At 43.8% G+C, this 14066-nt stretch overlaps 1 protein-coding gene across 4 annotated transcripts in view; it reads right to left on the reverse strand.

Moving 5' to 3' along the window:
* Positions 1-2840: 2840 nt before the first annotated feature.
* The window catches only part of SRPK3 (SRSF protein kinase 3), a 229943-nt gene continuing 218717 nt past the window's right edge, over positions 2841-14066 (reverse strand). For all 4 annotated transcript variants that reach the window (XM_033920857.1, XM_033920880.1, XM_033920848.1 and 1 more), the window contains one exon: positions 2841-6227. In XM_033920857.1, the coding sequence (XP_033776748.1) occupies positions 6043-6227 (185 nt within the window). In that variant the 3' untranslated portion in view covers positions 2841-6042. The remainder of the gene's footprint in view (positions 6228-14066) is intronic.

Consider the following 14066-nt stretch of genomic DNA (forward strand, 5'->3'; position numbering starts at 1 on the left):
AGACAGCGTCCGAGGAGTAGGGGAAGAGTCACTGGACGAGAACCGGTTAGGCTTCCGAGGCTTACCTCGAGGTGCTTCGACAGGAGGCCCATACTGCTGCTCAGGCTGGCTCGAAGGAAGCAGGGTCGAGGACGGAAGGAGTTGAACCACAAGCGAGGAAATCTGAGTGTCAGAATGGCTTTCAACATGTCCTCAAACATAGGCACCGAGACAAAAGGATCGGGTCTCAAAGGTACAGCAGTGCGCTCCAAGGAGGGCAACCTTGAGGATGAGTATTCCCGATGCTTGGAGGCACGCTTAGCTGAAGGTCTCCAAGGAGGCTGGCAGGACCGTAGATACGGCCTGGGATGGCTGAGACTCTGGTGGCTTCCTAGGAGTGGTATCTGAAAGAGAGACAGGAGACTTACCCATTGAAGATTACTTCAGGGGAGGTGCTAGCGAGGCCTTCGAGACCAAGGATGTCGAGGTCAAGGCCTTAGTGGGGGCAGACGCTGGCATCAAGGTTGAGGACTTCAAGTCGTCCCCGAAGCCAAGGACTTCGATGTCGAGGCCGTCCCCGAAGCCAGGTCTTCTCGGACGGTTGGTCCATAGTGCCAAAAAGTTGAAGAAAATTGCCACAGCGTCGACGAAAAGCCCGAGGTTGAAGGGTAGCACAGCGCAGACAAGCTTCGGGGCAATGTCCAGGACCCAAATAGACCATACACCGACTATGGGGGATCGGTGATGGAAATGGTCTTGTTGCACTGGCTACACTTTTTAAACCCGGTAAGAGGCCGGGACATAGAAAAAATAAAGTCCGACATACCGAACGAGGCGAGCCGCTGGGCCTAGGCCCAAGGGCCGTTGACCGGACAAAAAAAGAAAAAGTACTAATAAACTTTTTTTTTTTTTTTTTTAAAGGAGAATTGTAAAATGCGAGCACAGCGACTTAAGTATAAAATAATAAAAAAGCCGCGGTGAGAAGCAACGAAGGCTACAGAGCTGAAAAGAGGATTTCTCGGTTCCGCGGAAAATGTTGAACTGAGGTTCCTCACAGGAGACGCGCGCCCTAACTCAGGTGGGAAGGCACTCGCGCATGCGCAGTGCAGCACCCAGAAGCTCTTATAAAGATCTTCAAGCAAGTCTGCTTTCGGTGACATCACCCGTGTGTGAGAATATGCTGCCTGCTTGTCCTGGGATAAGGATATTTTTTGGGATCCACTGTATCTGGAGAGGTTTTTGATAGATACGGAAAATAAAAAGTCTTAACAAAAGTAAGGAATATTATTTTGATATATGCAATTTATGAAATTAGGATAATTATCCTATGTATTTCTTTTGAATAATTACCTCTTTATAATAAGGAACAACTTTCACCTTAAGGGGGACTTGATGGTTGACGTAAATTTATTTCTCTTGTTAAATGCTTTAATTGTAACATTTTCCTGACAATATATGGGATTGTATGTAATTAATTTGAAAAACCTAATAAAAATAAAATCAAGGGGTTTTGAGGTAGAAATAAAACTTGAAAAAGAAATCGATAAAAATCCAAGATGGCCACCCCCAGCGAATTTGCACCAAAAATAAAGAAAATCCAAAAATAACAAACAGTGATTTGGGGAGGTGGGAAACCTGAACCCTACCCTCAGAAACTTTGAAAAATGCATTTTACAGAGTCCCACAGACCACCCCTGAAGCTCACCTAGGAAATAATGGAGCTGTATTAGTCTGTGAAGTGCCTGCCTGCCAGCTCTGTTACACTGCAGGTGAATGGAGGAAAATGATTTTCTGCTTCAGAAACTGTTCCAAATGACAAAACTTGAAGCTTTTTGGACTGCCAGTCAGACAGACTCAGACTGTAACCTCCGCCCCCACGGATACCTTTCCATGCGACTGGAGCCCTGAAACCCAGATGAACTTTTACTCAGGATGCACACAGCCTGCGCTTAAACCCCCAACAGGGTCAGAGGGCAAGCAAATTCCCAGGGGAATGGAACCAGAGTCCGAGAAGGGTGGCACATGTAGGCTGGCTCCACAGATCCACCGAAGTTTCTCTGTGAAACAGCAGTCTGGCTCTGCAGGACTACATCCTTTCCTATGGCAGAGGATATAACATGGGGTCTCATGGCACTTAAGCCACCGAAAAAAATAAGAAAAAGATGCATAGCATATCCAAAAGTCTTCTGCACGTATTGCTTGAGGAAACAGACTGCAAGGGGTTCTAACTCTCTCTCTCTAAGGTGGGAGGAGCATGTGCTCAGAAAAGTGTTTGGATTTCTGCAACTGCTGGATTATGGGAGGGGATTGAACACCTAGCGTACTGAATATGGAAGGGGCGTAACAGAATATTGTATTAACCAATCCTAAAGTACAAGAGCCTGTGTGAAAGCATCATTATTCACTGGAAACTATATTCCAACCAGTCTATCAGGCTACATGAAAAATAGCACCCTACTTTTTGTCAGCTAGTTTTTATAAATAAGAGATATAATTCCGTATGTACAAACCATTTTGATATCTTCTGGAGATTTCATTATACAGTAAGCCTCTTCCTTCTCAGGATAGATGAACAGCAGCAGCTATTTTCTTGGTGCTTCTTAGTCTTATCATGGAGGCATACACAACCAGTCAGGTTTTCTACCATGAATATTCTTGAGATAAATCTACATAAAGCAGATAACCCAACTGGATTTGGTTTGCCTCCAGGAGATGAGCAGCACTGGTTTAAAAACATCAATTTTTTTTTTTTTTGCAATCAACCTGTGAAAAACAAATTTCCTTATTCAAACTGTGTTCACTAACAGAAAGTGCAGATATTATTTACCTGCAGATATTGCATCAATAACCAGAAAAAAAGGTATACAAACACTCTTGCTTTAATAACTGTCTTGAGAAAAAAGAACCCTGCGAGAACTTTTCCCTCTTGGAAATAACACATGTAGAACCAAAATGTCATACAAGTCTAAAAATCCAGAATGCTCAAGGATTGGGTCAGCCTGTCTTTTCTTGATTCTCAGGCAGTACTTTTAAAATTCATTTCATTTTGTCTCTTTCTCCCATCGGGCATCACACCCTGCTTCTTTTGTCTCTCTTCCCCTCATCCAGATCTTTCTCTCTGTGTGGCTTTCTTCCCCTAGCCAGTGTCTCTCTCCCCCTCTTACCCTCTCGCTGCTGTCCTCAGTTTCCCAAATGCAGCTGTAAAGATGTGCAGGACCATGTTCCTACGTGTATCACCACTAGGTTTTCTGGTCCCACCCCCTCATAGACTTCCTGAGTCAGAAGAGGTGGGACTGGCAGATCTAGCAGCGACGCATATAGGAACATGGTCCCATGTCAGCATCTTGGCCACAGTGTTTAGGAATCAGAGGACAGCAGCAAAAAGAGGGTAAGTGGGAGACAGAGAGAAGAGAGCTGGAAGGGAAAGTGTGAGAGACATGCTTATGTTTATAGGAAAAAGTTTGGGTTGAACAGTCTGGATATCACAATTTTGGGTGCTTGGGTGGTCCTGATTCCAACATCTAGATTTTTGGACTCACATTATATACTGTATAATAATTTTCCCTCAAACTAAACACATTAGGGGATGCCTCCAATGTGGTTAAAATCACATGCATTGCAGAATACAATGCATAACTTCAACCACATTGAGAGCATGTAATTTTCAGGCAAGCCATATCTACTCTTTATTGCCCTCCCTAATGGACAGTTTGTACATGGTATATCACTCTGCTCAATTCCCAAACAATTTCTTCAAAGACCCAAGAACTCTTTCAACCTGTATAAATATTAGACTTTGCTTATAGCACTTTACTCAAAACAGTTTCCTGCCCTAAACCCATCACCTCTAGGAACAGAAAGATATGAGAGTTATATTGCCTCCTTTTAGGCAAGTTAAACACATTCTAGCAGTGTGCAAAAGACTAGAAAATGTCTCAGTACTCTTTCCACTGCAAAGACAAGAGAAGGCATCAAAGCAATGTATATGCCTAGAAATTTTTTTCTTTTGAGTGTACTATACTTGCTGATAAAGAGCTTCCTTTGTTCATAAAAATGGCTTCAGCAGTAAAGGCATACACTGAATGTTCACAGAATACCCTTGAGTTTACACCAGACAGAGCTCTCTTTCTATAGTAAGGATGGTCTCTCTTTAGTAGACAACATTCATTTCTATCAGGTTGTACTAACTTTTGCAGTATGGAGAGTATCCTATTTCTCTGGGGTATGGAGGAAAACTTTCAAAGTATATTCCTGAAGGATAGTAAAAACAAAAATGGCAGAATAATTTAAAAAGAAGAACAAAGGTAAACACAGGACATATGACGACAAAAAAGTAAAAGAAAAGCAACAAATCAGCTAGTATCTGTAGCTTTTGACCAGACTAGGTAAACTTTAATGGTCCACATCTGCTGTCACAGGAGTAGAACAGAGTGAAGTTGCAACACCTGCAACAATACAATCTACTCCCTCAAAAGCAGTGGCAAGGAGAGAAGTGATAAGGCAAAAATGGGGAGTGAGAGGCAGGTTGAAAGGAACCACTGCTTACTGATACTGCATGCCAAGCTACAATGCCCCAGAAACTGAGATATTTGCATTAGGCTAGCTGCAGCTAAGTACTCCATTGGCTGCCTGTTGCATGGAGAATACAATTTAAGATATTGTTGTTGGTTTTCAAATCTGTTCACGATCTGCTGCGTAAGGCGATTGCCTCCTTATTGCAGACTTATGTACCATGTCGTCCTTTACGATCACAAGCTAGGGATCTTCTTGTCGTCTTACCACTTCATTCAGTTACTAAAGCTGTTAACCGATCTCGAATGCTTTTGGTGGCTGGACCGACATTATGGAATTCAATTTCAGATTCCATTTGTCTTACTTCTGATTTGATATTTCGGAAAAGCTTAAAGACTTATTTTTTTTTTTTCAATTGGCCTTTCCAAATGAGTAATATGCAATTTGATAGCTATCTGGACTTGTTTAAGATACTGGTTTTGAGTTGTAAATTGTTGCATTTTTGTGAATTGTGTATTTTAATTATGTATGTGCAGTTGTTATCTGCATAGATGATGGATAATTACTGTCAAGCAAAACCATAGAGATCTAGGAAGCCAGGTGTTTAGACAACCACCACAGCAGTCTAGATAATTACAAAACTTTGTAATTGACAAGAGAATGAATGTTGAACTGTGTACACATGGTTCTCTACCATCCTAGACAAGATCATTGAGTGAGCAAGAAAACAAAAAGTGACTTGTTTAAGAAATAATATCCTAAAAGTGGTTAAGCTTCTGTAGCTGGCAGCTGGATTATATCATTTATTATAGACAGAAATAGGCTAGAAAACTGGCTGGCTGGTCTTTTCCTATTCTCATCTATTATCTGTCTCTAGAGTTCTCTTTCTCCTTGGTAGTGAGTACACATCCAATTCCAGATATGGATGTCAAAGCACTGTGTGTCTTTAAAATGCTGAGTTATATGGGGGAGGCGCATGCGGGTGTTCTGTTTAGGTCCAAGTATGTTGGCATAGATTTGTTTTGAGATTAGAGGCAGGGAAGAGTCTTCCTGGGGTAGGTACATCCAAGGATACGCATGTGTGCATACATATGTATCTCTCGGTGATGCTCTGGTTGTACTCTCTCTCTTTAGGCACATGCGGCAGTTGTGTGTTTCACTTACTGCTTTCTAATCCATGTTTCAGCTTCCCCTCAATATGCCTGTGCTTTACTTCAGGTGCTCAGTCATCAACTCCCAACTTGCATGCTTACACCTGCAACCAGATCAAGGGCTCTCCTAGATACTATCCTCTCCCCACAGAAATCCATTATTTCATCACTGTAGTGTCCTTATCATTCTTATGCCCGATGGGATGGGGCTGGTGGCTCAGGTAAGTTGGGCCTTCATCATTTCTTAGACTGTTTTTTCCTGCTGTAACAGGCCCCATAGATGCATTCCATCCAGTTTTAAGTAGCATTTTAGTATTAATTTTTGATAAAGGAGAGACAAATGAGTTCTCTTTCTTTCTTTCAGTGCTGACTGCAGCCCAATGTACTTTGTGAAAGTTCGCTAAGAGTTGAGCCATTGGTGCTGCAGGCACTGGGCAGCAGTGGCACGCTTTTCAGGAACATACTCCATCATGGGCAACAGGAAGTCTGAGAACTGAGATGCCTGCTCCAGGGGCCATTCATACTTCTCAACCAGCACTTCAAATAAGCCCCAGTGCTTCAGATTCTGGATATGCCTCAGCTCACCTGTCCAGGTCAAAGAAAAAGAGAATTTTAAAGTTCACATCTTTCAGATTTCTACCATCTGTACTTCAAAGATTATGAATCATATTCGCTAAACTCCCCCCAAATGTTTGTCAGCTGGGTAGTATTTAAGATTCCATTGTTTCTATAATATCTACACTAGAGATACATTGTTTTTATTTCCATCATGTTTACTGGTTATTTTATTTTAGCATAATAGAGGTGTCACTCTTTTTGTTTTATCTAGTTTTGATTTTGAACAGTATTAGTGTGTCCTTATACTAATATACTAACATTTTAACATTTCACACGTTTCATTTTTATTGTGCTTTTATTTATGCATATCACTGTATTCAAGGTATATTATGTACTTACTAATGTGGATTTCGGAGTTTCAACTTTTGCATATTCATGCATCCTTATTATTGTCTTCTATATATGTATTTCTGTACATTTATATCTATATTTAGATATGTTTTTTGATGTAATACCAGTCCCTATTTTAAGCCACTTCTTAGTTTTATCTTTTTATTTATGAACATTATTAGTGTGCCTTTAGACTAATATCTCAATATTTTATGTATTTCTTTTTTCATGCATATTATTGTATTTAAATTATATCATGTTCTTATCTATGCAGACCTTGGTGTTTTAACTTATGCTTATTATTGTTTTCTATATGCGTATTTATGTATATTTTTATATGTTCTTTGATGCAATACTAGACTCTTGACAAAGGCATAATTGCCGAAACATTGCCAGTGACGAGTCCACTTGTTTGATACACTGCTGTTCTTCATTAAAGTACACTTTGGCATAACCCATCGCTGAGTATTCGACATCCTTTGCCTCACGACATCCCCTTTTCTAGTATGAAGGAGTAGCAGAGGGGTGAGAGGAATACTGAACATTAAAAAAAGTGCAGTTATTTACCATAACAGGCGTATCTAAGGACAGCAGGCAGATATTCTCACATGTGGGTGACATCATCCATGGAGCCCGGTATGGACAGTGTCAAAAGTGCATTGCCACTAAGTTTTAAAACTTCACGATTGCCTGTACCATGCATGCGCGAGTGCCTTCCCACCTGATGTCGGATCGTGGTACCTCAATTCCATAAGCAAGCTAAGAAGCTAACTAGAGGAGGTGGGAGGGATGTGAGACAATCTGCCTGCTGTCCCTAGATAACACCTATTACAGTAAGTAACTGTGCTTTATCCTAGGACAAGCAGGCAGCATATTCTCACATGTGGGATGCCCTAGCTAACTGTAATGGGATGTTAGGCGAATTGACCATTAGGAAGAAAATAAATTCTGTATATTGCTTGGCTGAAACAACCATCTCGTCTGGAATAGGATTCTAGACATTAGTGAGATGTGAATGGAGGACCAAGTAGCTGCTTTGCAAATATCTTCAATAGGAGTGGAACGCAAAAAGGCCACTGATGCTGCCATAGCTCTTATCTTGTGTGCTGTAACACGTCCCTCGAGATGCAGCCCAGCCTAAACATAGCAGAAGGAAATACAGGCCACTAACCAGGTGGAAATAGTTCTCTTGGTTACCGGCAGGCTCAATATGTTAGGGTCAAAAGAGATGAACAGATGAGGTGAAGTCCTGGATGGCTTAGTCCTTTGCATGTGGTAAGCCAAGGCATGTTTACCGTCCGAAGTGTGTAGAGCTGTTTCTCCAGGATGAGAATGAGGTGAAATTCTGTTACTACTTTTGGGAGGAATTTAGGATGGATCATAGAACATAGAAACATGACGGCAGAAAAGGGCTATAGCCCATCAAGTCTGCCCGCTCCACTGTCCCACCCCATTAAGTCAGAGTGCTGCTCGACCCACGTAGAGATCCCACGTGGATGTCCCATTTAGTCTTAAAGTCGAGCACGCTAGTGGCCTTGATCACCTGCACCGGTAGTTTGTTCCAGTGATCCACCACCCTTTCTGTAAAGAAATACTTCCTGGTGTCACCACCAAATCTCCCTCCTCTGAGTTTGAGCGGGTGCCCCCTTGTGACTGAAGGTCCCTTAGGAAAGAATATGTCGTTTTCCACCTCGACACGACCTGTGACGTACTTAAATGTCTCAATCATGTCACCCCTCTCCCTGCGCTCCTCTAGAGAGTAGAGCTGCAACTTGCCCAGTTTTTCCTCGTATGAGAGACCCTTGAGTCCGGAGACCATCCTAGTGGCCATTCGCTGGACCGACTCAGCTCGAAGTACATCTTTACGGTAATGTGGCCTCCAGAATTGCACACAGTACTCCAGATGAGGTCTCACCATGGTTCTGTACAGTGGCATTATGACTTCAGGTTTACGGCTGACGAAGCTTCTATTGATACATCCCATCATCCGCCTTGCCTTGGATGAGGCCTTCTCTACTTGTTTGGCAGCCTTCATGTCTGCACTGATGATTATTCCCAAGTCCCGTTCTTCTGAGGTCGTAGCTAGTGTTTCTCCATTCAAGGTGTATGTTCTGCATGGATTTCTGCTGCCGAGATGCATCACCTTACACTTCTTTGCGTTGAAGCCCAGCTGCCATGTCGAGGACCAGTTTTCCAACTTGATCAGATCCTGCGCCATACCATCCGTGAGATCGCTTTCACCTACTATATTGCACAGTTTGGCGTCGTCGGCAAACAGCGCTACTTTTCCCTGAAGCCCTCGGGTCAAGTCCCTTATGAATATGTTAAAAAGGGATGGTCCCAGGACTGAGCCCTGCGGCACACCGCTAGTCACCTCCGATGTCTTAGAGAGGGTGCCATTGACCACTACCCTCTGAAGTCTTCCACTCAGCCAATCATTGACCCATGCCGTTAGTTTCTCACCTAACCCCATCGATTTCATCTTGTTTAATAGTCTACGGTGTGACACTGTCAAACGCTTTACTGAAATCCAAGTACACTATGTCCAGAGACTCTCCCGAGTCTAGCTTTCCTGTCACCCAGTCAAAGAAGCTGATAAGATTGGATTGGCATGACCTGCCCCTAGTGAATCCATGTTGACAGGGATCCCTCAGATTCCCCTCATCCAATATCGTGTCTAATTTCCCTTTAAGTAGAGTTTCCATGAGTTTACACACTATTGATGTGAGACTTACTGGTCTGTAATTTGCCACCTTGTCATGATGAAATAATGTGAAAGGTGGGCCGGAAATCAATGCTTGAAGTTCACTCACTTGACAAGCAGAGATCAAGAAGAGCACTTTCCAGGTGAGAAGCCTAAGATGAGTAGATACCACTGGTTCAAATGGCAGCTTTATCAGACTGACAACTGGAGGCAATTTGAGCAGAGGTTTGGAGTTAAAAAGTCCTTTCATAAACCAGAAAACAAGTGGCCAGAAGCTTATTGCTGACAGGAGCACAGAAAGCACTAATAGCACTGAGGAGAAGTCTGATTGAAGTAGTCTTAAGTCCAGAATTGGATAAATTACATTACATTAGTGATTTTTATTCCGCCATTACCTTGCGGTTCAAGGTGATTTACAGAAGATTTCTGAACATGTCCAGAGGTGTTACAGAGTAGAGCGGGTTGCTTCAGAGGATTGAAATGTTAGTTTTCATGGAATTCTTGAATAGCAGGGTTTTTATTTCTTTTCTGAAAGTTTTGTAGTCTGGAGTCATGATTAGTAGATTGGAGAATTGCTGGTCTAGTTTTGCTGCCTGTGTGGCTAGAAGGCCATCGTACAGTTTTTTCCGTTTGATCTCCGATTGGAGGGTATGTGAATGGTGTCTGGGTTCTCCTGTGTCTGGTTGTGGTAGTTTGGATTAGGCGGTTGTTCAAGTAGGCTGGGCTGTCACCATTTAAGGATTTAAATAATAGACAGTAGAATTTAAATAGTATTCTTGCTTGAATTAGGAGCAAGTGTGAGTCGAGGTATGCCTCGGTGATGTGGTCATGTATTCTTAGTGAATAGATTAGTCTCAGGACTGAGTTTTGTACTGTTTGTAGTTGTTTTATCATTGTTGCAGGGGAGATAGGATGTTGCAGTAGTTAAGGAGACCTAGGACTAGGGACTGGACCATGAGCTGGAATTGTTTTCTGTCCTAATTCCTCCCGAAGCAGATTGTCAATTTTCTGCTTAGGGGAAAGTGCCGGTACCGTTTGCTTCTTTTGGGCCGGTACAGATGGCTGATCAACACAGTCCGAGGATGATGAGGCCAAAGAGGAGGCACTCACTAATATCAGAGCCATGCGTTTACAGGACTTGCGCAAGGTCATTAGGACTTGACTCACTGCAGCTTCGACCTGCGTCCCGTAAAGGGTAGTGGAAGGCTTCTAAGCCGGCTTACCCAGAGTGAATTGCGACACCGGAATCAATGTTGGTGGATCCACCCTTGGTGTTGTCTTGGTTGGCGTGGACAGTGTTGGCGATGAACTGGGCTCAGTGTCCATCACGGCACCGAACTGTTTTTGTTGAAGTAACCGATTTTTTAGAGTGCGTTTCTGAAGGGACGAGCAGCGGAAGCAGGAGTCGGGACAGTGCTCAGGCCCCAGACACTGCAAGTACCAGCGGTGAGGGTCGGTGATGGAAATGGCCCGAGCACAGCGACCGCACTTTTTGAAACCCATTGGCGGGCAGGAAATGGACAGGAAGTCAGCCGTTGATATGGCGAAAAGAGTCCATAAGGCCTCGCTGGGCCAAAGCCTGCGATGGCAAAGTAAAAAAGAAAGAATCTTTCTTTTTTTTTTTTTTTTTAACAGAAAATAAAAAAGACAAAGAAAAAAACGAAAGAACTGTGACAAAAAAGTCACAATCCACGAGAGCGAGAAGGCAAGCAGTAGAAAAAAATTCGGTGTCAGGTCAAAAGTGTGCCGGGACAAAGGCGCGCCCAGACAATTGAGCGCAGCGCATGCCGCCGCGCCGCTCTAAATTACAGTTTTTAGTGCTCCGACGGGGGGTGTGGGGGGGAACCCCCCACTTTACTTAAAAGACATTGCGCCGCATTGTGGGGGGTTGTAACCCCCACATTTTACTGAAAACTTCACTTTTTCCCTGTTTTTAGGGAAAAAGTTCAGTTTACAGTAAAATGTGGAGGGTTACAACCCCCCAAATCCCCCATAACGCCGGCGCGATGTCTATTAAGTAATCTGGGGGGGTTCCCCAACAAAAACCCCCGTCGGAGCACCTAAAAACTGTAATTTAGAGCGGCGCGCGCTGCGCTCAATTGTCGGCGCACACTTTTGTCTTTCGCGCCGTTGTCTATGAACCAAAAATTCAAGAGAATGTTGAAAAAGCATCTGAGTAGCTCCACGGAAACTAGAAAACTGAGGGACCACACGCCTACATCAGGCGGAAAGGTACTTGCGTATGCGCGTTTGCGGGCTAATTGCTAACTTTCTGAACTTAAAGTTGCGATTCACTTTTCAAGTGTCCATACCGGGACTCCGTCAGTGATGTCACCCATCAGTGAGAATATGCTGCCTGTTTGTCCTGGGATAAATAATGACTTTTGGCAGTAGTACAAGTGGACTATGCAGTCCCATCTACAATCAGTCTAACTAATAGACGAGCAGAAACTAACTAGGCTGAAAACATTCCAACTCCACTGTCATATAGGAAATATCCGAATCGGACATGTGAACACTGTTGGATACTAATTAGAACAAAATAACCTTCAAAAACGTCCCCCACAGTTCACCAGCTAAACCAGACAAAGCAAATGCCACTGCTCTTAATATAGTCCTCATCAACCAAATCAATACCACAGAAAAAAAACATACTCTGCGAAAAATACCAAAATATATGACAGGACAGGGTTTATTCTGGTCTAGAGGGACTAAAAGAAAGAAAATTAGTAGATAAGAACCTAATCTCTCCTCCTTTAGTGTCCCTCCAGACCAGCACAGAATGGATACCGGCACAGAACGGGTAGCAAAAAAGTACCCCATCATGGGTGGGATCCCGGAAGAGCCGTCAAAACAACACGCTCACCGAACATCGTGTCCCGATGCTCCTGAACATCCACACGGTAGTGGCGAACAAAGGAATGGAGAGAAGATCAAACCGCAGATTTACAGATATCCACTGGAGGCACAAGAGAACTCTCAGCCCAAGAGGCGGCCTGCCCCTGAGTGGAATGAGTTTTGAGACTGACAGAACTCCTGGGTCCGCAGAACGTAAGCATAAAGAAACCTTATGGACATCCAATTTGTGCAACTGTCTCTGCTCCAAAGAGCCCTCCCGGCTACCCAAGACCGGAAGGACAACAGACTGGTTAACATAAAAAGGCAAAACCACCTTCGGCAGAAAGGAGGGAACCCGCAACACAACCCGCTCCCTGGAGAGCTCCAGAAATGGAGGTTTACACGAAAAGGCCTGCAGTTTGGAAATGTGCCTCGTGGAAGTAATGGCCACCAGGAACACTGCCTTAAGAGTAAGGTCCTTCATTGTGCAGGAGCCGAGAGGCTCAAAAGGAGGATGAACCAGCACGGGAAAAAACAGATTGAGATCTCAGGCTGGAACTGAAGGACAAACTGGCAGCTGGAACAATTTTGCCGCTCTCAAGAATTGAATCATATTTGGAGAAAAAGCCTAACACCAACCACGCAACAGACTGTGAAAAGACGACAAAGCTGCAATCTGAACCCTGAGGGAGAACCAGGCAAGGCCCCGCTCCAGGCCATCCTGCAAAAACTACAAGATGCGAGGCAAATACATGCGAAGGGAAACCACCCCACATGCGGAACATCACTCCTCAAAAAGACACCAAATACGCACATAAGCTCAAGAAGTAGAAAGTCTCCAAGACCATGGGGATCACCTTATCCGAATATCTTTTCTTAGACGTTCCCTTTCAAGAGCCAATCCCGTTAGACAAAAGTGATCCGGATCAATCATGGGAATGGTACCCAGAATCAGAAGGTTTGGCAACAGGGGCAGAGGAAGAGGGTCTGCCACTAGAAGATGCACCAGATCTGGGTTCCACAGGTTCTTGGGCTAGTCCAGGCCCATCAGGATCACGCAGCCTATGTGCCGGGCAATCTGAAGAAGAACTCTGCCCACCAGAGGCCACAGAGGAAAGACATATAGCAGGCTGTCCAAGAATAGGCCCTTTAACCCCTTTCCACCTGCAACTACCCCTCTCCCACTCTCCCCGGCTCCCTTGCTCCCCCCTCCCCCTACATCATCTCTCTCCTATCTTTCCTTCCCTTCCTTTATTGCTGCTTGTACTTTTGATAAAACTCTGTTTATTGCTCTCACGCTCCCTTTCTTTACTGCTGTAACTCTGTCAAAATATTGTAAATCCGTGTGTTAGCACGGATCTTAATTAATGGATGTGAACCGCCTAGAACTTTTTGGGTGTGGCGGTATACAAGAATAAATTATTATTATTATTATTATTCCTTGCACAAAGAAGTCACCACCACCATAATCTTGGTGAAGGTCCATGGAGCAGTGAGCAATCCAAAAGGAAGCATACAAAACTGATAGTGCTTTCCCAAAAATGCAAAGCAAAGGAAACACTGATGTGAGGCCCGAATGGGAACATGCAGGTAGGCCTCTGTCTGATCGAGTGAAATGAGAAATTCCCCAGGCTGAACTGACAGAATTAAGGATTTCAGGGTTTCCATATGAAAAGATGGAACCTGGAGTGCCCTGTTGACACCTTTCAGATCCAAAATGGGCCAAAGAGACCCCCTCTTTCTGGGCACCATGAAGTAATTGGAATACCTGCTGGTACGAATCTCCTGAGGAGGTACTGGGACCACCGCTTTGAGGTCCAACAACATGAGCAGCATTTGCCGAAATGCCTGCTTCTTCCAAGTTGCCTGACAAGGAGAAATGATCTGGTAAGGGACAGGAAAACTCTAGAGCACAGCTGTCCTGAATCACTTCT

This window comes from Geotrypetes seraphini, chromosome 1, assembly GCF_902459505.1.
Source record: "Geotrypetes seraphini chromosome 1, aGeoSer1.1, whole genome shotgun sequence".
NCBI lineage: Eukaryota > Metazoa > Chordata > Amphibia > Gymnophiona > Dermophiidae > Geotrypetes > Geotrypetes seraphini.